Source organism: Diadema setosum, chromosome 9 (assembly GCF_964275005.1).
Source record: "Diadema setosum chromosome 9, eeDiaSeto1, whole genome shotgun sequence".
In the NCBI taxonomy this organism is placed as follows: Eukaryota; Metazoa; Echinodermata; class Echinoidea; order Diadematoida; family Diadematidae; genus Diadema; species Diadema setosum.
This window is the reverse complement of record NC_092693.1, coordinates 29,252,966-29,276,087: the sequence shown is the minus strand read 5'-3', so window position 1 is coordinate 29,276,087 and position 23,122 is coordinate 29,252,966. Positions and strand designations below refer to the sequence as shown.

The 23,122-nt window shown below is 39.3% G+C and overlaps 1 protein-coding gene across 1 annotated transcript in view; it reads right to left on the bottom strand.

Annotated features, from left to right (window-relative positions):
• Positions 1-23,122, bottom strand: part of LOC140232669 (uncharacterized) — an 85,224-nt gene that overhangs the window by 27,365 nt on the left and 34,737 nt on the right. The window contains exon 2 of the mRNA XM_072312774.1: positions 5,887-6,028. Coding sequence (XP_072168875.1) covers positions 5,887-6,028 — 142 coding nt within the window. The remainder of the gene's footprint in view (positions 1-5,886; positions 6,029-23,122) is intronic.

Sequence of the window (23,122 nt, the reverse complement as noted above, 5' to 3'; positions counted from 1 at the left end):
GAAGTTGGCACACCGTTGACTGAGTTGGGTGCGCAAACCTGGCACACGTAGAGTTAAAAACATGTGTTCCTGAGACTACAGATCAGATATGCTTTTCTTGTATCTCTGAGGGTCTGTGGGCGTGTTTTCACATCCGCACCTAGGGGTACTAACAACTAAGATAGCACACTCTTCTCTCCCCCACATCTCTCTCTCTCTCTCTCTCTCTCTCTCTCTCTCCTCTCTAATCTCTCACTCTCTTGGTATCTACCCATCTATCCATCTCTGATGTCTACCAGCTTCATCCCATGCACCCATCATCTTCAATCACAGTTTCATGTAGTATGCATGATGGATAGATTACCCGTCGCTGCGAGAGGAGATACCCCTGTTGCCGTGGTTCCAGCGCACCACGCCACCCCCATCACATCCAAACCATCCCTCTCCCCGGCGGCCAGCGACAAATTATGGGTTAAGAAGTATCCGGGGGAAGGCCGAGTCGGAAGCTCACACCAGCTTTACATGCCCCCGGGGCGCATCATGGTCGGTCCCGTCAGGTGGCGTACATTTCATCCCCAATTTGTGTCCACGCTTCCCTCCGTTGATGCCTCCTCCGGTGGCGGGCAAATCAAGATGAGGTGACGGACGACCAGACATATTGCAGAACAGACCTGACTGATACCTACTCTCAGTTTTGTTCCACTCTTCCGTAACATCCCTCCCCTCCCCCCCCCCCCACCCTAATTCCTCTAGCTAAATCCTATCCCAAGACTATCTTCCATCCTCATCCCTGAAGACTCCACTGGGTAGTAAACAACATTTCTTTTTCAGCTACAGACAATTCTAAGTTGCTCGTCGACAACATTTCAGAGCTCTACCAGGCATTCTAGAAATCATGCTTCATATGTATCTAATGCTGATGGTAATGTCAAGGTGAATTGAAACAGCAAACTGTCACACTGCACACAAGTCCATGCTGTCACAATAGAATTACTTCCCATCAGCAAAACTTAACAGGAATTTCAATACAGTATGCACACTAAAATTTGACTGGATGACAATGCAAAATACTTGCCTCTTCAAGACCTTGCAATTTGCTAAGACTAAATTACCTTAAAATTTTGTTCTAAAAATCAAATAAAAGTTGACACCAAATTATAATTAGTGCAAAAGAAAGTCCTGCACAAAAAAAAAAAAAAAAACAGATGCAAATTGAAACCTGACCAACTGTGTTAAAGGAGAACATCTTGGAGTTTGTTGACAATGAATCATATTCCTACTTATTATGCTGGTCTCACAAATCTACAATTTGAATTTGCAGTGTAATTTTGTAGACTTTGTCCTACTGATCATCAGAAGCACAGAATGTAAATGAAAATTTGCCTACTTAACCTAGGAGACATGATCTTTTTCTTTGCTTCTCTGGGAACAAGCAGCAGAGGGTACAGCAGACGTACATGAATTTGGATATGAACAATTGTTTTGGATATAAACTCCAAATTTTATTGTCCAAGAATGGAAATTCATTTTGCCCAATTGATCGTGGGCCCACGAGCCACTGAGCAGCGCCAGATCGACGTTGCTCTAACCTTTTCAACTGTTGAACGGCAAACAAGGTAGCAGCAACTCCCATCTTTTTAACATCTTTTGGTATGACGCGGCCGGGGTTTGAACCCACGACCTCCCGATTGTGAGGGCAGTCACTCTACTCACTGAGCCAACACATCGGTACATGAATAGAGTGATGCTGCATTTACTCACCACATAAACCACTGTACTGGCTTTATGTCAAAGGAGAAGATTTAGAGAGTGACAAATGACACAACTTATCAAATTGTCCCTCTGAGTGAGCAAGGCCCCTTGTAGGAAATGTTCATTTGATATACTGTATAAGCTGTTATTTTCGCGAGGGTTTTATTTTCGCGAATTTTGCGAATCACAGTTGGATCGCGAATTGAACAACACGCGAAAATGTAGCCAGACGCTAGAGTAATAGTACATTCAAATTGGCGTAGGTATCAATTCGCGAAAACAACATCTCATAAAAAAGTCTGTGACCTCCTCATTCGCGAAAATATCTGTACGCAAAAATAACAGCGTATACAGTATACATGGTCAGATGACTTCTAACTTAAAGGGGAACACAGCCTTAATTATAATGGGGATGGGGACCTTCTAATGGGAATCACCTACAAAACTTTGCAATTGCTTGAAGTACATTGTACCTGTAAAACTCTGATTCCCAGTCATGATTGATCTCAATAGATAGATTGGACTAATTCTTACTTTTGGTAGAAAAGAATATTTCACAGGGTAAAAATTTAACCCTTTTTTGAAGGATCATCATCAAGAACAATCAGTGTGATTAACATCAAAAGATTCATTCATCTTGCAATGGCTACAGAAGACTTCTCCATGCATCATAAGGAAATAGGACATTAAGAGTCTACTTTCTTTCCTAACTGTCTTGTCTATCAGCTGTTTGAGATAGAATCATCTCGAGGTAATTGATGGTGGTAGAAACTAGAGCGGCTTGCAATTAGAGAGTCCTTACCTATCAAGTGACATCCATAAGTTGTATTAATGATGCCATCAGCTTTGTGTCATTTCTGGTATCTGGTTATGGGGGATGGGGCTGTAAGCTTTCAACAGGAAGGGACTGCATGTATTATATATTACTAACTTTTTGTCATTTCTAATTTTCTCAATTTTATATATTGCATGTTTTCTTACACTAAAACCAGAGATGAATTATATATTCAGTAAGAGTCATCAGTAAGAGTAGTATGCTAAATTATTCACTGAATAAGAGGCAATGATAAAGAAAGGGACATTGAATGTGGTTTGCAGGAAAAAGACGGGGCACCTCCATGTCGAAAGTAAGCCATCAGAGAGGCTGTAAGGGAATCTCCTAGATGACCTACAGTAAGACAACAGATCAACTAATCGACCATCAAAACCTGCACTGACCTGGGAGCGGAAAAGTACATTAGAAATTGCTGGTACAGAGCGTCCACGCTGTATAACTGCAGTTTTGTTGTGGTTGGATTTGTGCGTGTGTGTGTGTGTGTGTGTGTGTGTGAGGAGAATGTGTGTGCAGAATGATGCATTACTTCATACCTATCTGCAGTTGAAACCTTGACGGATCACAACACATTGATCAAATGATACAATAAATTAAGAAGTAGCTACTGAATCATTTCAATGGCACCCACTCAACACATGTTGGGACACATGACTTTCCAAAGGGGGAAACTCGATGCCAAGATACGTTACTCAAAAGCACACTTGTACATCATAAACTAATAAAAAAGTACAGACTACTGTAAGCTTATCTGGAGAGATAGGACCTAAAGTCATCTATAAAAATTCAAGGAAAGTCTATCGCTACAAACTTCAAGATCAATAGTTTTATCAAATTAAGCTAAATCGATTACCTGGGTACTGTTTCATAAAAGTTGTCGGCGCTGACAACTTGTCAGTCACCGACGATTACCATGGTAACAGTCAGTGACCAGAGCATCTCAGCCAATCAAAACCAAGGATTTTACTGAAATTGTCAGAGACTGACAACTTGTCAGCGCTGACTAAATTGATGAAACACCCCCGTTTCTCATTTCTCTCACAGAATAGAGAAATAATTTTTTATAAGGTAATACACATGCATATATGATAAAACCTGAAAAGAAAAAGAAATGCTGTGCAACAATCACTATACAATTTTGATAAATTGATATCATGTTGTACAGTAAGAAGCAAAAGTAGTAACATGATGGAACTCAAATGAGAGCAAACATGAATGGCTGAGAGACAACTAGGAATAGCATGGTGTACTCTATATGCTGAATATTTCATGAGGTTTTTATTTTTGCAAATTTCGCAAACAAGTGATCTTAGCAAATTTAAAGACACTCGAAAATATTGACTCTGATCCTGACATGAATGTGACATGCATCTATACATTTTTACATTCAGTATATTGTACTCCACGATCACAAATTTAACCATTCCCGAAATTGTCGGAATGTCCCACTTTTGCGAAAAATTAGACTCGCTAAATACATGGCGTATACAGTATGCTCTATGATCATTTCAAAACAGCTTACCATTGTACGGTGATTGAGACATCTCTAGCCTACCACTCCATATTTCTTATTTTTTTTAACTAGTCCTTGATTTCTCTATTTCTTGGGGAAAACAACAATATCAAAGACCCTGCCTGTGATATAATTGGCACATGATGCTTTTATACATTTCCCCAAACACAGTAAATCAAGGTCCTTGTGCAAATTGAAAGGAAGCTATAATGCAAACAGGTTCTACTGGTACAATGTACTTGACTGACGTCATAGTCATGTTACCTGTACAGTTCTAGATTGCTGTTTTGACAATAGGCCCATGATACAGCACGTTACAAGAACTTGTCATACATACTCAGTAACTGGGTTGTGATTTCTCAGCATTTGCCTCATACTTTGTCCAATTTCTCTTTGATTTCAACTAATTTGCTGCTAATGTGAACAAATTTTTCATCAAAACAAGCTCCAGTTTATGGTTATCTGCATGTGCATCCCATCCTAACATCTAACTCTGCATCCGCCGAAACTAAGCCCAAACCATCTTCTCAGCTCAGCAACTAATGATTTTAAGAAATCCTTAACTCTGTTATCTTTTTTATTCCTTAATCCTTGAGGCATCTTGTCGTCATTTAACATGCACATGGAGTTACCTTCTGCTGGGCTTCCTTCCCACGCCCATCAAAATTTGTCTGCAAATGGCACTTGGCATTCATAACTGAATTTTTAGCAGAAGATGGCATTTTCCAGCATCATGTAATTCAATCTGAGAATGGCATTTTGCATCAAAGAGCATTACTTGAAAATCGTATTATATATATCATTTTATTTTATCTGAAGATGCAATTTCATATCAGCATTTTATCTGAAAATGACATTTTTTTTTTTTTTGCGATAAACTTGAAGATAATCTGAAGACGGCAAACAGAATGATATCATGCTCCAAATTTTAGCTATGATAGTCCATGGGTTAGTGGTGAGAATTAAGAGTTTTCCTGATAGATCAAGCCATTTTTCATTCAGTCTTATTGAGTCTTTCCATTCATGTGAAATAAGCGAAAAATTTCAGGATTCTTCGAGCAAATGATTCGCTGCGAGTAGCAGTTTAGAAAATCAATTCATTTTATGACATGTATGGGTTGCCATTTCACGCGAAAGTGAGCACAGTTCTGTACGACACCCAAGGGACAGTCTGCGGATGTGGAAAAGTAGTTAATCAGGGTAACTGATACATAATGAACTATCAGCTGGATATTGTGATGTTACCCCATGGGTACATTCTCATATAAACTAGGCCAACTTGCATTTTGATGATTGAATATTAGTGTGTGTGTGTAGAGTGCGAGGAGTCCCGACCGTGTGCAGAACCAGTGTAGCTCCTTTATTATTTGCTTCATCTTCTTGCACTGTAGACATCTGTATATTAATGGTCCAAAATCACGACTTCACCACAAACCTAGCTATGAGTGGCATACACTCACACACGATGCAAACTGCTGCTTGCCGTTCTGACATAAAGACAATTACAAAGCCCACCACAAGTGAAGGCCATGCCTGAATATCTGTGAAAAGTGGGAAATAGCGCCTTATGCATATTGGGCATTTTTTTTTTGACACTCCACTTCCACTTCCACCTGCACAATGTTTATAAGAGTGCCAAGCAAATAAATTCTTAATGTATTTTGGAGTAAATTCCTCATTAATATCAAGACAATGTATGCACTTCATTCAAATGCCCTGAAAGAATATCTCATTGATGACCTTACTATCATAGCACATTTAGGAGTGTGCCATTATCAGGTATCGAACAAATACAACAAAAATCACTTACCTTTGGCATTCTTCGGACAGGTGTTCCGGCATGTGATACTCGCAATCCATAATCTTAGTCAGTGTTTCGCTATCGTTTGTTTCGTTGAATGGGGGTTCCCCGCATACCAACATGTACAGTAACACACCCAAACTCCATATATCTGCAGAAAAAGAGAGAGTGCAGATAGGAAAAACACATGAACACCATAGAAAGTATTACCATCTCCTTCAATAATTTTGTTTCAATGGATGACATAAACACATACCAGTTATTGTCCGGAATAGATGATTATGGCTGAAGAAGAAAAGAACTTGCAGCAAAATGATATTTCTATATAATTTCATAATAATAATATATATATTTATAATAATAATATATATTTCAATAATATATATTTATATATAATATGTAAGCATCTCTATGATGGCCATTAGAAGATGACTGATTTAAGTTCTCACATCCGCAAAACAAAAATGTTGAGGGACCACACTTCTTACAAACTTGATCTAACTGGAGCATTCTACGAATCCCACCAAAACACACCTGTTTGCTGGTTTGTTTACCTTACTTTGGAAAAAAAAAAGACAAACACATCAGAGCCAAATAAACACATTCAATACTTCTGTTCACTTTCTCAAAGAACGAATCTTGAACTTGATGTTCTCTCTAGTATATCACAGATCAGCTCGATTAAAATCCATATACCAAAATATCATACTTGAGTGTTTGAATTCGAAAGAAGCTGACCGCATGTGAACAGACTCACACTTATTGTAGATTAAATGGCCTTGTTAAAGTAAGAAATTGATGGAAAAATCTGATGAACACCACTGTACTTTAGTAAATTTATTAAGTACATCCTGCTTAGATATTCTTGACATACTGAATAACAGCATCAGATATTCATGTTTTCATTCATCAACTCTGCTCGTTCTGTGTTCAGCTTTCAAAGCGGAAACATATCAAAAGAGCTGAAGAAGACATTCAAATTTCTAGGTAAGACAATGGTGTGTTTGTATGCTGTGTACATGACCAAGTTTTTGTTTTGTTTTGTTTTGTTTTGTTTTTGTTTTTTGCTCTGAACCCTTCTGATTACGTGACTTATATGGAACTTTCCATCCTGTGTCACTGGGCAGAGTAAAAAAGGAAGAAGAAATAAATACAAGAGAGAGAGAGAGAAGGACAAAAATTTAATAAGAATATGCCCTGATGACATATCTGAGCAGGAACCAAGTACAGAACTCCAGCAACCCAACACTAGCTAGCAATGACTGTAGCCAGATATCAAACAGGCGTATGAATGGTAACCCCCCGGGGATCGGGAGTGCATCCTAATTGAAATTTGCCCCTGGTACACACAGAGAGTGCTCGCCGTAATATTGGCGCAGGTTTCAGCGGCTGGTCTATAGTTGACTGGAGAGACTTGGGGGGGGGGGGGGCAAGGGCAGAGAGATTGCAAGTCCGCACAAACGACTCTGCTAGAGAAAAGGAGCCCGAAAAGGGGATATATTCGTCGGGGACTTACCGCCACAAATTCTTCGCCGACATCAATAAGGTCAAGAGAATAGTAATTCAATTGTTCCGCATTCCTGAGGAAGCCCTGCACTCAACGTGTGAACAGATATTAACATAGCTCGAACGTCCTTTGCATTCTTCATTGGGGAATATTATTTCAGGGCATGATGCTTTATTACGCCACAAATTGCATCATAAAAGATAGCTTCTGAACATTACGTAGATAAAGGTTACCAGGGCCGGTATTCCATAAACTAGATAAGCATGGTTAAGTCAGAAAATCTAAGCAATTTTGCTTATTTTCTGGCTAAGATAAAATTCTTAGCTTAATTTCGTATTCCATAAAAATTGGCTAAGAATTTGTCTTCTAAGCATTTTGCTAAGAATTTTGCTAAGAATTTTGTCTTAGCTAAGACAGATTTCGGCTTGCTGGCTAAGCATATTTTCTTAAAAATGTGCCGTCGGTATTCCATAACGACATTTGTCTAAGAAATTTACCCTAAATTTAAGACAGCTATTGAGCTGTCTTAAAGGGGAAGGCTAGTAACTGATAAGTGGGAATCAGTGGAAATGCTGGGAGATGATTGTTCCAATCATTATGGGATTCATTCAAGAGTTCATTGTATATCTATTGTTGTGTGAGAATGATTTGCTTCAGAACGGTTTCATATTCAAGTAATGTGCAGTTTAATGCTTCCAGGTTAGCGTCCCTGGTCAGTGACGGAGCATTAATCTGCACATTACTTGAATATGAAACCGTTCTGAAGCAAATCATTTTCACATAACAATAGATATACAATGAACTCTTGAATGAATCCCATAATGATTGGAACAATCATCTCCCAGCATTTCCACTGATTCCCACTGATCAGTTACTAGCCTTCCCCTTTAACTTGGGTTCCAGTAAGAAAAAATTATGGGTGTAGCATAACAATGTAGAAAAGATGGCGGTTTTAGCTCATGATTTTTCATCTTTTTGCTAAATAAAGAAGTTCATCAGTAATCAGTAATGTAAATTAAATGAGTTCAGGGTTTGACGAAGCGTCTCGTGTGCGTCTCGTAGGAACTTGCGCAGTATCAATACGGTAGAAACTCGGTGGGCCATTGGCCACGGGGGAATGGGGGGGGGGGGTATGTGTTGCGCGTATTATATATGCGTGCCCTCGACCTCCTTCTCAGCGCGCATTAGCGGCGGAGTGGAGCGCGCAGCTAGAGGAACGCACATAGCCGCCCGGATAAGTCTACGTTTATGCCACAACCCCCTACTAGACTAGAGGTAGACGTATACATGCCCTTATACACGTGCGGCGATCACAGTTTGTGTATCGAGTCAGGCGAGTAGCCCTGTCACAAAGCCGAAGCGTCCTCTCCGGCTCTACCGGATCGGTGAGTACGGAATACTAAATACTTTTTAAAGTTATCTGGGCCTAGTAACGTTAGGGTGTAAACATAAGTACTCGCTTTGATTTTGATTCCCGTGATTTCATGATGTTCACTCGGTGTCGTACTTGAAATGTGGTGTGATGTGATTGCGGTGTGAGTCTCACTAAAAAGGCCGTAACTTTGCCCGAAAAGATCCAAAACAACACGTAACTGTTAGGTCTAGGTTGCCTACTACTAAATAAGTAGGCCGTTTACTCATGTTGCACAGAGACACTGTGAGACCTAGAGTAATATGAAGATGTTGCTCCTATTAAGAAAAAAAAGAAAAAAGCCATGGGTGGCTACGGTAGTTGCGATTGTTGCTTAAACACGTAAAATACATAGACTTTCACCGCGGGGCAGCTGTTGGCGAACAGTGATGACATGAATATCTTGCTTATGACGTCATCAGAATTTAAGATTTTTGCTTAGCCAAATCGCCCGACTTAAGAAAAATGCCTTACAGTTTATGGAATACCGTTAGGGCAATTTTCTTAGCTAAGCAAAAATCTAAGACAAATTGCTTAAACTTAAGCAATTTGTCTTAGAAGTTTATGGAATACCGGCCCAGGTACTTATAAATACAGAGTGTCTTTTCAAATTATGCCAGTACTATAGTCGTGACTGATAGCAAATTCTTACCTCCAACAATCCTGAAATGAACGAGAAAGTAATGAGAATTGGATGTAAGTAGATATACCTGTGGTATATTCAAAGATACTTTGATATTTTACATGCCTAAAATAGAAAGGCAAATAAACTAAGATGGACTATTAGTACATTGCTGTGCAGATGGTTCAAAAACAGATCTTGAGAAACAATAAGAGCAGCTTACATACACATAGAAAATATGTAGCATGTCTGAAAGGCTCATGAGCATCCAACACTACATAAGAATGGCTTTGATATTTACTAGACTTAGTAAATTGATCACAGTCATTTCAGCCATTTTAAGTGCCTAACCTTGCTTGCAGTGTATCAAAGTTAAGCATCATCAATTATCACCGCTGCAATGACGGCAGCACAGCATAAACCACGAGCAGGGAACGTCAACAAATGCAGCAATAGCAGAAAAGCGCCATCAGTCTTGGAAATGATTTCTAACGTAAATGAAAAGCCGAGAATGAACGAGAAAAGGTAACGACACCCGACAGTAATGACAGCTAACTAAAGAGCTCCCGCAGCATGTGACGCATGGAGGGACAAAAGCTGCAGCACTTGTTGGAACACAAATGAGAAAAATCAGAGAGTCCACTAATGAGCTAATTGCATGTTGCACAAGGGTCCTTTTGCGTCATGCAGACGCATGCACGAAGCAGCGTTTTCACATGAATGAAGGTAGCTCGGGCATGTCTTAAAGAAGTTACACATCGAGGGTAGTGTCCACTCTTGAGCAAAAACCATTCAAAATGGTTTATCAGTCACAAAATTTGATTCACTGACATCGTTTTTTCTATTTATCTTATCATTAACAATTCTCCCATGACAGAAAACTGAAGCTCACCGTATGTACATGGTGATGCCTCCACAAAGTAGGTGCAAGGTGCACGCTGACGTAGACAGATAGTCTTTTGATACATACCAACTAAAATCACGACTCCCATGACTGTGATAATGATGATCATAGTCACCATTATTCTCATTACCATTAATAATTGACAATATAATTATGATTATCAGGATTATCATCACTATTTGAAAAGCTATTGTGATAAACAGGAATATTTTGTCAAGTACAAAGATATATATCTTTATCCATGTGTATGAATGTGTAGATGTGTTGTATATTACATGTATATTATTATACAGATGTTGATTAGACAAGAAAATAAACTGCATAATGCAGAGAAGAAAGGACCCCACTGCATTCAGAGTAGAGAGTTACAGCTGGGAGAAGAAAAGGTGGCTAGGAAAAATTGAATATAATAAGGCAGGAGAGAGGGGGAATGGAATGAATCCTCTCCCCCCCCCCCCCACATTTAAAAAAAAAAAAGATGAGAGAGAGAAAATGATAAGACATAACACAAAACAATTTGGTACTCTTCAACAGCCCTTGTCATTTCATAGCATTCATGGCAGAATACCCACAGGGGCGGAGCAGACAATGGACAGGAGGGGAGAGGAGGGGAGAGGAGGGGAGGGGGAGGGGTAGGTAAAACAACAAAGGTAGCACATCTCATTGACGTCACAGCTGCATCCACACATCACACGGATGCCCGGACACCAAACTGCAGTCGTTATGTCAGAGGAGAGAGTCTCATTCACCAGAATCTCCCATCGAGGACGAAAATCTCCCAGCTAATGATGTACAAATTTTCTTATCTGCAGTTACATGCTGCCTGGGAAGTTATGTCTGATGGAATCACACATAACTTAACATAACATGATCTGATGCTACAGGTGCTAACACAGGAAATTTGAGTATGCTATGTTCGGCATACAAATGATGCACAGGACAGAGTGGATAGGTGATAATTGGATGCGCAAGTTTAACATTAGCACCGTTTAAAACCCAGCAGCGCAGTGAGTGGGTTTTATCCAAAGTTAAACAAGAGCATCCAGTTCTCACTGATGCATAGGCCTGTGCATCATTCATATTATAAAATGGGCCCGTAAATTCATGAAATTCAACCTTTTTCCCCATCATGCATTCAGTACACCTACAATACAACACAAAGCTTGAGCCATGAGTTCGGATTTTACTGAACGCATGGCTCAGAGTGGATCAGTAAAAATCAAGGCATAACTAACCAATCAGATTAACGAGATTCTAGAGCCCATTCTATAACTGTTTATAGAGGTGCGCTCTCACACAGCCAGTAAGAAGTGAACTTTGACCCTCTGTAGCACCATCAAAAAGTACGGTGACATTGTACACAAATGGGTTGCCAACGGTAAGAAGAGAATGATATGCTCAGTTCTTCTTACATAGCACATCATGTACCCCACACATAGACAGTCACCTGTGTTCACAGGTGTGGAATTCCACGGTTGTAGTTGAGGAAGAAAAGGTATACATGTGTATCCTTCCATGACTTTCCTTTAAACCCGTTGAGGACGAGTCTCAAGTATACTTGGGCAAGTGTCTATGGGAAATGTGTGTTGTAGCAAAATCAAACCATCCTCAACAGGAAACGAGTTTATCATGACTCACAGGCTTAGATGATACATGTTTATATGTGTGTGTGGGTTAAGTCAGAATTATTTTCAAATGTTGACGCAGAAGAGTACTGTCTCTGCATCAGAGACAGTTCAGAACAGTTTCTTGGTCACTCGGGGCATATGAAGAATATAACGCATTCACATCACACACAACAGACAACAGACATTGCTGGGTTTTTTTCCAAATTCTCACAGATTGCTATGTATTGTGTAAAACAAGTTGACAAAAGGTGGCAAAATAAAGAGTAAGAATTAAAAAAAGAATTCATATTAATCTCATAAATGTTACAGCACACTATTGCATCATACACACACAAAAAAATGGCTACATGGATTTCAGCTATAATCAATCCATTACAAGTTGTTGAAAGGGATGGTACAGTATTGGTGGAGATGAGAATTGGGCTTTTAACTTTTTGCGAGATACCAAGAAAACACTTATGATATACTACAGAACATACCATTTTAAGAGGAATTAAAAGTTCATTTGATGAAAATCGGATTTCGACTGACTGAAACATCCAAAAACAAAGTAAAACAAAGCGATCGTAATAAAGTGTGGGACCCACACTTTATAAGAATCGCTCTTTTTTGGATATCTCGGCCATTTCATAACCAATTTTCATCAAATAAATGTTTAATTCCTCATAGAATAACATGCTCTTTCATATTTTGTAAGAGGTTTCTCATTATCTCACCAAAAAATGTTAGAAACCTGAAATTAGGTCTCAACCAAAACTATACGATCCCTTTAAATGCGCTGTTTTTCCTGATGCCGAGTACTTTCGAACAACCTCATGCACAATGCATGGTGTAATCATTCAGTTGAGCTACACATGCTCTCTCGCAGCAAGCAAGGATAATCCTGCCACTACCTGACATTTAAAAAGCATTGTAGCATCTGCAGAAATGTGAAAGCACTTCTAGCATCTTAATGAAATTACTCATCATGAGCGACAAGCAACATGCACATGGATATCATGTAGTATGATTTCTCCATCATTTTCTATAGTTAGCTGCAAATCAACATTATCTCGCCCCTCCCCTCCCTCCCCCCCCCCCAAAAAAAAAAGAGAAAAAAAATACACAATTCACAAAAAGTCTGTGATATAAAGGTAAGAAAATCTGTTCTATAATTGGTGACAGCCCAAAGTAATCCCGGCATGCTTTGCCTCGAACAAAGGATGGAGTGAGTTCAATGAACTCTATCAAGAAAGGTCACTGTTCCGCCGTCAAGTGACATTTCACTCAGTCTGTTCATGTGGCTAGCTGCACTGTACATGGAATGTTCTGTAATTGCGGGGCAAAGCAATCATACTATTGTACAGCCCCTCAGAGGGTTCTCTTAAAGTTTCCAAGCAATGAAATATAATCTACTCTATAAGAATCCAATTTGAAGGCAATATCTCTTTCTTCTTTGGTGTATTTCATAAACCCACATCTCTGGTTTATGGATGGTCATTAATATCCATGGGAGGCATGTAATTAAATCAATCAAAGATTGATTTTGAAATTATCCCACAGCAGACATATGTGGATTAGAAAGAAGCAGTATCTTTTTTTTTTTCTATGATTCAGCTCTTCACGTTTCAGAAATGTCAAAAGCTACAAAAAGAAGAAGACGGCTATTGGACAGAGAATCACTACAATAAAGTAGGTCCTTTATGCTTCTGTGGAGCGAGAATTCAATTGTCTGTAGCATTGTGAGTTTGTTTGTTTGTTTGTTTGTTTATCTTTTCCATACAACCTGGTCACCCCATCTAAGAGTTCAGAAACTGTGAATGGTAAAAGATAATCATAAGGTCATATACGGAGTGTTGATATACTTTAAAACGAGCAATGTTCGTGTGCATTTTGATATCACAAATTTAGGAGAGCCAAGATTCGCTAATTTGAAACGCATGCAAAAGTTCGTGGCTATACTATATGCATTGAATGCAAGAGGCATTTCGCGAAAATTTCATGCTGTGAAAAAGGTCATCGGCTTCAATTCGCAAAAAATTTCATGCCACAAAAATATCATGCTTTATACTAAGTTAATGACTGAAATAGTCATCCTATCAGGCTATTGAGAAGACTTCATTTCAACTTTCAAAAGAAAAAAAAAAATCCCAACAGCAATTCAAGTGAGAGGGACTACCTTGGAGCACCTCTCATGAATGCTTCAACATTCTGCTCCAGTGGGTTGACCACCAATATTCGGTCTCCTTCCTCCTATAGATGGTCTGCGTGAAATGTACCGACCCCACTCGCACTTTTAATCACTCTATCAGCGTGACCCAATAAGCACAGAATTCCCTGAACTATCTCCTTATCGCAGTAGCGTACAGTGTGTTTGCGATCAACCAACCAATGATGCGTGGCTGTATGAAATGTTTTCCCCCACTCAGCCTCCCATCATTGGGCAGTGAGTTTTAGGTCAGTTCCGGGTCCCACCATTAAAGGTTGTTATCGCAAGCAGAGTTGTCGCATTCAAATGACTCTGTTTTACTGAAGAATCTTGCACATATTACCATGAGAAATACCAATGTCACACATGGAAAAAAAACAAAAAACGTACAAACATAAATGTATATTTCATGAATCATTTAACCAATGGCTTCGGTAAACAAATTTTTGTGCCTTGGTGATGGAACTTCACTTTTACAATTTACATTATTCATTGTCAGTGTTTCACTTTTTTCCCCTTTTTTTGAGGGAGAATACATAATTCTGTTTCATTTGAGTTTTTTGTTTTTATCATATTGATATGATTGTTTGCTTCAGTACTGAATTTTCATAAGGATCCCAATTATAAGATTATTGATTGTCAGCTTAAAAATTCAGTTATTATTCAGCTTTTACAATTTAGAATTCAGTGATTTAGTAATATTGACAATTACTGACAAATTCAGCTGAAGAATTTCTCTTGCTACACATGTATCTTTCAAAAAATAAATCTGATATAGCCACATAGCACATACTATTGGCATTCCTAACATAAATATACAGTGCTATATGAAGTACTATTGATTTACAAGCAAGATCAGCCAATATATTTTCATTCTCTCCTGCTTTGGAACGGGGTAAAATGCCCGCGTCAGCTGTCGCGAGCTTGGCTACGACTGCAGTTGGCGCCCGTCACAAACAATACGGCAGGAAAAGAGTCTGAGGTGAGGCAGATGCAGCGCGGGACGAAAATAAATTGAAGACAATGCACGGCTGCCGAATTGATGCTCATCCCCGGACAATGCCACTCACAGTGATGACCTAAACAACTTCCTGGAAAGTTGACAGCTAGAGAGGGGGGGGGGGGAGGAGGAGGAGAGTGGTTGTGCATAGCAATATATGAACCATGTGATCTTTTTTCTCATCTTTTTTTGTTTATGAGGGGGAGGAGGAGGGAGTTAGGGAAGTATGCATAGTTTCACTGCCAAGTTTGGCAGCCGTACAATACAACAGCAACCCTAGAAACAAGTACAATCAAACTTGTGCTGTATGCAATCATAGAAGTCCCCAGAGGCCACTCAGCATATTACACAGAATTATAGGAGTTACTTGTTTTATAAGTAAGACAGACTTCTGGCATAGTCTCACTTCAAGCAGCAAACATTCCTTTCCTGCACACTTCAACCTACCTGTATGATTGGCTAGACATGATAATGTTCTTATATTTGAGAAACTGGCATAGGGCAGATGGTCACAAATAGATGGGAAAGGGACCTATCCATCACGAATCTACATTTATTTTCTTGCAGAAAAGAATGTCATCTTTATGTAGTCTTAATGAAAAAAACATTGACAACCTGATATGTCCTAATGCACAACTACTGGAGTTCCTGTTACCGAAGCGTTATGTGTGGTCAATCTTTCTATGCGGTCGCAAGTATTGGCCAATTAGCATAGGTATGAGGAGGAATGTGGAGTCAGTCGGGATGTGGTTTTGGGAAGGAAACTGTAATGTGTCATAGATTGATCATGTAATAAAAAAAATGAGCTGAGCCGAGCAGGAGTTGCTACAAATCAAAACAATATGGAAGGAGACAATTGAAGTCTTTTGGACGTGTGCACAATAGAGATAAAATAGATAAGCAGTATGAAATATTCCCAACAAATTAAGCAGAGGAAGGTAGCATCTTTTAGAGTCAAAACAGTTGGACTAAAAACGTGCAACTTTGCAACGCAAACTTTCTTCACACTGCAGAGAAAAGAAAACTTACAAGGTAGGAGGGCCATGACAGCCTATGTCAGTAGCAGACATGGTACCACACGATCTGTGTACGTGTCTGTTCAAGACCTTGAGCATTCAAGTCAATTAAGCTGACACAATTAGAAACTGAGATTCATCGAGGTGATGAACTTGCCCTATCTAGACCACGGCACAGATAGGGTCGACACGTAGTCGTGTAGCAACTTTAATGATGAAGCAGTTCTGTTCTTAAATTATCTCTCACCCACATCGACTGGTTACCAGGAAGTGACTTTTTGAAGTCAACAAAATATAATTTTTTTTTTGAATCAATAAACTCATGCCATAAGGAGATAAACACCTACACCAAATAGTCAATACCAGCCAGCATGATTATAGATTGACAGAGTCACATCACAACATGCCCCCCCCCCCCACCACCACCAATATGGCAGCCTGGAACCACTGTTGCGATATTAAACCTCTTAGGACCACAAGCTGTAAAATGCCATTGACTTTTCACAGTCAAGTTGCTGATGACAGTGAATGACTCCATATTCATGTGTTAAGCATGGCAGACACTTTCTGATTGGCTGATCATATTGGGGGGGGGGGGGGGGGGGAGAGATGCTACATCTGAGAGTACCCAGTTCAGTACAGGTAGTGTATTACAGAACTGGGAGTTAAATGCATGTATTATGCTTCTGCCCCATCGACATATGAATGTTTCATGACATCAGTTATCAGCAGCGACTTCGTCCATCTCATCACGTCACGGCCGCCGCCATCACTGCTCGCTTGACCTTTACCTAAAGGCCAGTAGGCTCAGTGTGCTTTATTGAAGGCTGCCTTTGCATACAATTTATATTGCCTCCCCCTTAGCAACCAGGCTGACATCATCGAATCAGTAGATGGTAACTGTATGATGAGGTACATACAATCAATCATCATGTGACTTCTTTACTTGTATCCTCAAGGTTATAATATGCCAAATATTCCATGATGAATATATTTTCACAAATTTCGCGAGTCGGGTGCTATTAACGAATTTAAAAACACAATATTGCATTTTTTCACTCTGTATGTTGGGTATTATTACCTCTGCTGAGGGCACGGAGGTTACGTTTTTGTCGGCATTGGTTTGCCTGTTTGTAAAATAACTCAAGTTGCAAATAGATTTGGATCAAACTTACAGGAAAAGTCAATTATGACACAAGGAACAGATGATAAAATTTTGGTAGTGATCTGGGAATATTTATGAATTTTTGAAGGATTTTTAAATATTTTGCCAAATAGGGTCAATGAACTTAAGAGTTCAAGCTGCGCGTATTCGAGGTTTGCATACGTGCACTAAAGTGGCATGCTCTGCTGCTTGAGGCGACACGCAGCAGGAAACTGATGAGGTAAACACAAGGCTTCTTCATCATTGGGAAATTGGGCGATTTTCAGCATGCATGTATGAATGGAAAGAAGCTGCTTGGCAGACGGCTGCACTCTCCAAGTGCCTTTCTAATTTTGTAATAAGAATGCAAATGCACCGCAAAATATATCGCAAAATACTGCGGTATTTAGAATGGTAATTCAAACTTTGCATTAGATACTTGTCGGGTGAGGATGATAAGGGCATTAAGTTGCCACTAAAGCCGTTAGTGTTCGAGGCACCTTAACATCCTTATAACTCTTACCCGACAATATTCAGGACTGTAATTCAAACTTTGAGTGAAATACTTTAAGTGAGCTTTGTGTGTGAAGCATGTCACGAAATACCACCCACCACATTGCAGTGTATTCCTCATGTGACCTACAATGTAACACACTTCCTATCTTTTCTCCATAGGAGATATACACTGTATGTGTAAATGCATAGTGCTCATCTCGGATAAGGATTTTTTTCGGGCCAGAGAAATTCCATGGTATTTCGGGCATGAGAATGGTACCAACTGATACACCATGTTATATATTATTGTGATATTTCGTCAATAAGAATGGAGAAAATAAATTGCTATGATAATTTGAGTGAGTTTCAGTGGGCGAGTGGCACCTGCATATTTTACCAGGTTCCACTTAGTTCTCAAAAAAAAAATTGTCACTAAGAAAGAGGAAAATAAATTGCCATGGTATTTTGAGTGAGTTTCAGTGGACGAGTGGGTTCACAGCACCTTGTGTATTTTACCAGGTTCCACATAGTTCTAAAAAAACAATAATGATAATCAAATAATTTCTGTACAATCAACCTTTAAATAACCTTACGATAATGATGCTACAGTGTATGTGTGTGGTTGGATAGCCTTTACCAATGCAAAATTCTGAATATGTACAATTTGTACACTGCATTCAAAACTTTGTTTGCATGTCTCTGCTTGTTTCAGTCTCACTTTTCTTTTCTTTTGTTTTTACAAACAGAATTTACAAAAATAGAGGTATTGACACACAAGGAAACGTAACATTTCCCCTTACCGAGGTAAACATTCAACCTCCCTTATTATACTGACTTTGTATTCAAGATCATATCGAGGTCCCTGAAAGTAGGCTGGGGTATATGTTCTTCATAAGTCATACCAAATGTATCGAGCTTGAATATTGATTCAAACCTGTGCGCCACAAATCACCATAAATTGAAGGCCCAGGGTGAATAAACCATACTGGCTGGGGAAAAAAACATAAAACCACCATCCTTCCCTACTAATCAATATCATGCACTATCTCCCTACTGATCGAAGCAGGCTATTTTCGTCCCCCTACACTACCACAGATCGACAAACTTTCGGCGCATCTGTCTTCAGGCTAAGTCCACACACATGCATACACACAGTTACATGAAACACATCAGGACCTGTAATTGACACATGTATGTATAACTTGGACTTTCTGGTCACAGCAACCCCCCATCCCACTCCCATCCCCCCCCCCCCCCCAACACACACAAAACATTTTAACAACAACTCCAACAACAACATAAACACCATAACAGCAGACAGTAGAAAACAATAGACCAGCAGACATCCGGGGGACAAAAGACAATGGCTGACCTCAGAAGGGAGGGGGGGGGGGGGAGGGGTTGGGGGTGGAGGAGGGATTGCCACAGGAAATGACAGCCAGAAGTGAGAGCATGTTACTTTTGCTTCTTCTTCCCGTCTCCATGAGAGGACGCGTGAAAACAAATGACAACAAATGGAAGCTATACCTTGCAACATACCCCAGCCAAAAGCCAAAACATTAAAGGCAGCAACAGTCTTCTTCAGTTCTTCAATTTCTTTTGTATTTTTTTTTAATGCCAATTAATTAAGGAATGAGAACCAACATATGTAAAGGCCTACCAGTCTAAACTAGGTGGGATGTTTGTACAAGCAAGCAGTAGACTACAGGGCTCTTCTCATTTGTCTTTGAAGCTTTTTATGCATATGTTCAATATGAAGTGTTTAATTGCAAACTGGGTTAAGCGCCATTTTTGAACATTTTAAAGCAAGTTCCATCATTCCTCACTTGTTACATAACAAGAAATATTCCTGAAATATGATTAAGGATAAATTTTTTTTTCCACAGGCTCAATCGTAAACATTTCAAATCTTGACAAGAATGGAGTTGAAGTTTTCTGATCAAACTCCTATATGTTCTGCCAAGTGTAAGTGGCATACCCTTAAACTTATCAGAAACAAGACAGACAAGGTTTTCACATGGAATAAAAATGTACACACACTGTATACGCTGAATATTTCGCGAGGTTATTATTTTTGCAAAGTTCACGAGTCAGCTGCATTTCGCAAAATTAAAGTCACACAAAAATATTGACTCTGATCACGATATGAATGTGATATACGTGTAGACATTTCTCTCCGTTCAGTACAGGACTCCACGATTTTAATTTAACCACTCGCGAATTCGTCGGGAAGTCTCGATTCATGAAAATTGAGACTCGCTAAATATATGGTGCATATTGTATGGTACTCTGTAGAACTGAGACGAAGACATTCATTAGGCCCGTTCACACACAAGGGAAAAAGTGCGATTTAAAAATCTATTTTCTTATCGCGATCAAAATTTCGAAATTTTTTCCAGTGTGGACAGAAAAATCTCACTAATTACCGCGATCCTTATCGCGATCCAACTCGCACTATTAGTGCGATTTTTCAGAATAATCGCGATTATTTTGCCAAGCGTCGTGTGTGTGTGCGCGATCGAGATTCGGAAATCGGTATTTTTAATCCCATCGTTCGTAGCGCGTACGAAACTCTATTGGGACTGCGGGCGGGGTCAGTCTTCGGTCATGCAAGTTTCGCGCATGCGCACTTTGGCCACTGATCGTTCTTTCCTTGCTGCGAAGTGCGATTTTTCCCTGTGTATGAACGGTCGAAAAAAAAAAATCGAAATTTGGATCGCGATTGAAATTTCGATTTTCGTTGTTTGTGAACGGGCCTATTGAATTGAAAGAGCACAAGGAATAAATCTGTGGGTGGTCCCACTGAATGTCAAACCCAAATACAGACAGAAATCCATACAAGCTCTTGAAACAAAACAAAACAAAACAAAAACTTGGGGTATAGATTAAATATTCCTTTTATTAAAGAGTTCATTTATTGAGGAACAATACATCCATTGAAATCACATCCCATGTATTCAATAGTTACGTTCAGATGGGAGCCCTTAACCTCGAAGTTAGGAAATTTCGAGGTTAGAGCTTGTAGTTAGGGACCGGAAGACACACTCGTAGTTAGCAAACCTCGAGGTTTGCTCGATGTTTCGAGCCACGAGAAATCTTATGGTTAGCGCTCTAACCACGAGCCGCGGGGGGTCCCCACTCGTAGTTACGCACCGTGTGGACCAAAAAAACAACGAACTCGAAGTTAAGAGTGACCTCGCCGTAAACTCCATCCCCCACAATTTCCCTCTGCTTCCGGGTCAACCTCCCAAACGTACACCACAAATACACTACACGTGAAAAACCTATGACGCATGACACAACAACATCATCTTTTCTTTCCATGCGCTTGATCTCTGAAACTGAACACGTCGAACTCGCTACTGTATTCTATATTCTTCTCCGACGCTAAAAAAATGTTTTCGACGAATGTCTTCATAAAGGCATAAAGTCATCAGTGCAGTGCTATCTCTGCATTCCATGACAGAGAAAAAGAGTACCTGTAAGCGAGTCCGACAGGGTTGGACTAAAGAATAAATAGACGCCTTGTTAGCAGTGTGGGCTGAAACTTCCGGTTTTGTGGTTTTAACATCGAGTGGGACCCACTCGTAGTTACAGGGGGGGGGGGCAGAAGCTTAACCTCGAGGTTTCGTAACCTCGAGGTTAAGATTCGTCGTGGCACACGTCGTAGTTAGGGGGCAAGAGCTAAACCTCGAGGTTAGGGACTGCCGTCTGAACGTAATTAATATCTTTTAGGTGCATTCTTCCAATTCCAGGAAACCAATCAGCCCGGGGAAGTACCTTGCAAGGGGAAATGAAATATTTTAAATATCAGAACTTCCGGCATAACTGGAAGGGTGGTCTAATTTGTTGCATTAGGGACTTTTCAATTGTGTCGACAAGAATGTCATTCTCGTACAAGAGCAGTTCTAAATGCTGCAGTTCACTCGTTACATCCGTGGTGTTATCACCCATATTCATTTTTGTGCATAAGAAGGAAATACCATCCCTTTTTTGGAAAAAAATGAAAAGGTGATTTTCCAACTTTGTGTTACCAGAGGCAATAGGTATTAAAGGGGCATTCCGGACGATTTTCATAATTTCACATCATGTAGTACATAAATCAACAGCTCCATGTATAGATTTGTGGAATTTATTGTGGTCCTTTAGCAGAGAAACCAATAAATTAAAAATCTTTAACAAATTACACTGAACAGTATTGATGACATCAGAGCCTCATCTATTTCAGAAATGTAGCAGTGTAATTCCATTACAATACCGCGTGTTCAACAAGTTCACCTGTGAAAAATCTATGCATGCCTTCTTCTTTTGTTCTGCTTCCTTGAGCCCCAACTCATGCATTCTTATGGTGAGGCTACTATGTCACCATCCTTAGTTCATTGCAATTTGTTATTGATTTTGAAAATATTCTCATTCCTCATCCCAATCACTAAAAATTCTGAAACTCTGTACGGTACTCAGTTTAAGTAATTTATAGTTGTTCAAATGTAAAAGTCTAAAAATCATCCGGAGGTCCCCTTTAATTTCACAAGCATCGTTCAACTTGCAAAATTTGGGAATATAATAAAAACGCTGTGAAATACAGCACATCCATACAATATTCATCTGACGATGAAGGCACACTGTACATCCAGTCACAATAACATAAATTACCAACCAGCCTTCTATTCTCCTTTATAAACACCAATCTATTGATAACTACGACACACAAAACTGACCTCAAATAATATTCTGACTGCACATCTAATATACCTATGATTAGACCTGAATGGAATTGACACTCCTAACAGAATCAATAAAATCAATTCTTGTGATGATTTATTTGAATGACAAGCAATTCCCAGACAAGCTAAGCATCCCTGGACGTAAACAAAACCAGGTGGACAATACTGTCATGGTAAAGATTTTCATGCAACAATTTTTTTCTTTTCTTTTCTTTTTTTTTTTTTTTTTTGTGCCAGACTAATATCTTCCCTTGCATATTACTTCTGGATGAGAGTATACTTGTTCAAAATCTAAATCTAAAATAACATTCATAGCTTTGAGATATTCAAGTGCATGATACACACACACAAAAAAAAAAAAAAAAACCAAACAAGAAGCCACATCTAGAAGTTAGGAAAAGTAAAAACAATAGTTTTTCCCCCCTATTTTTTTTTCAGAGTACTAATATCAAAATTCACTATTTCAATGATTAATATAAATCTAGTCCTGTTCCTTTTTGTCTAAACCTTTGCCACAATAGAGGAATAATTCTTCATAAAATTAAAAACAGCAATTAAAGGGTGTGTACAGTTCTGGTTGAGGTGAGGATTTAGCTTTTATCGTTT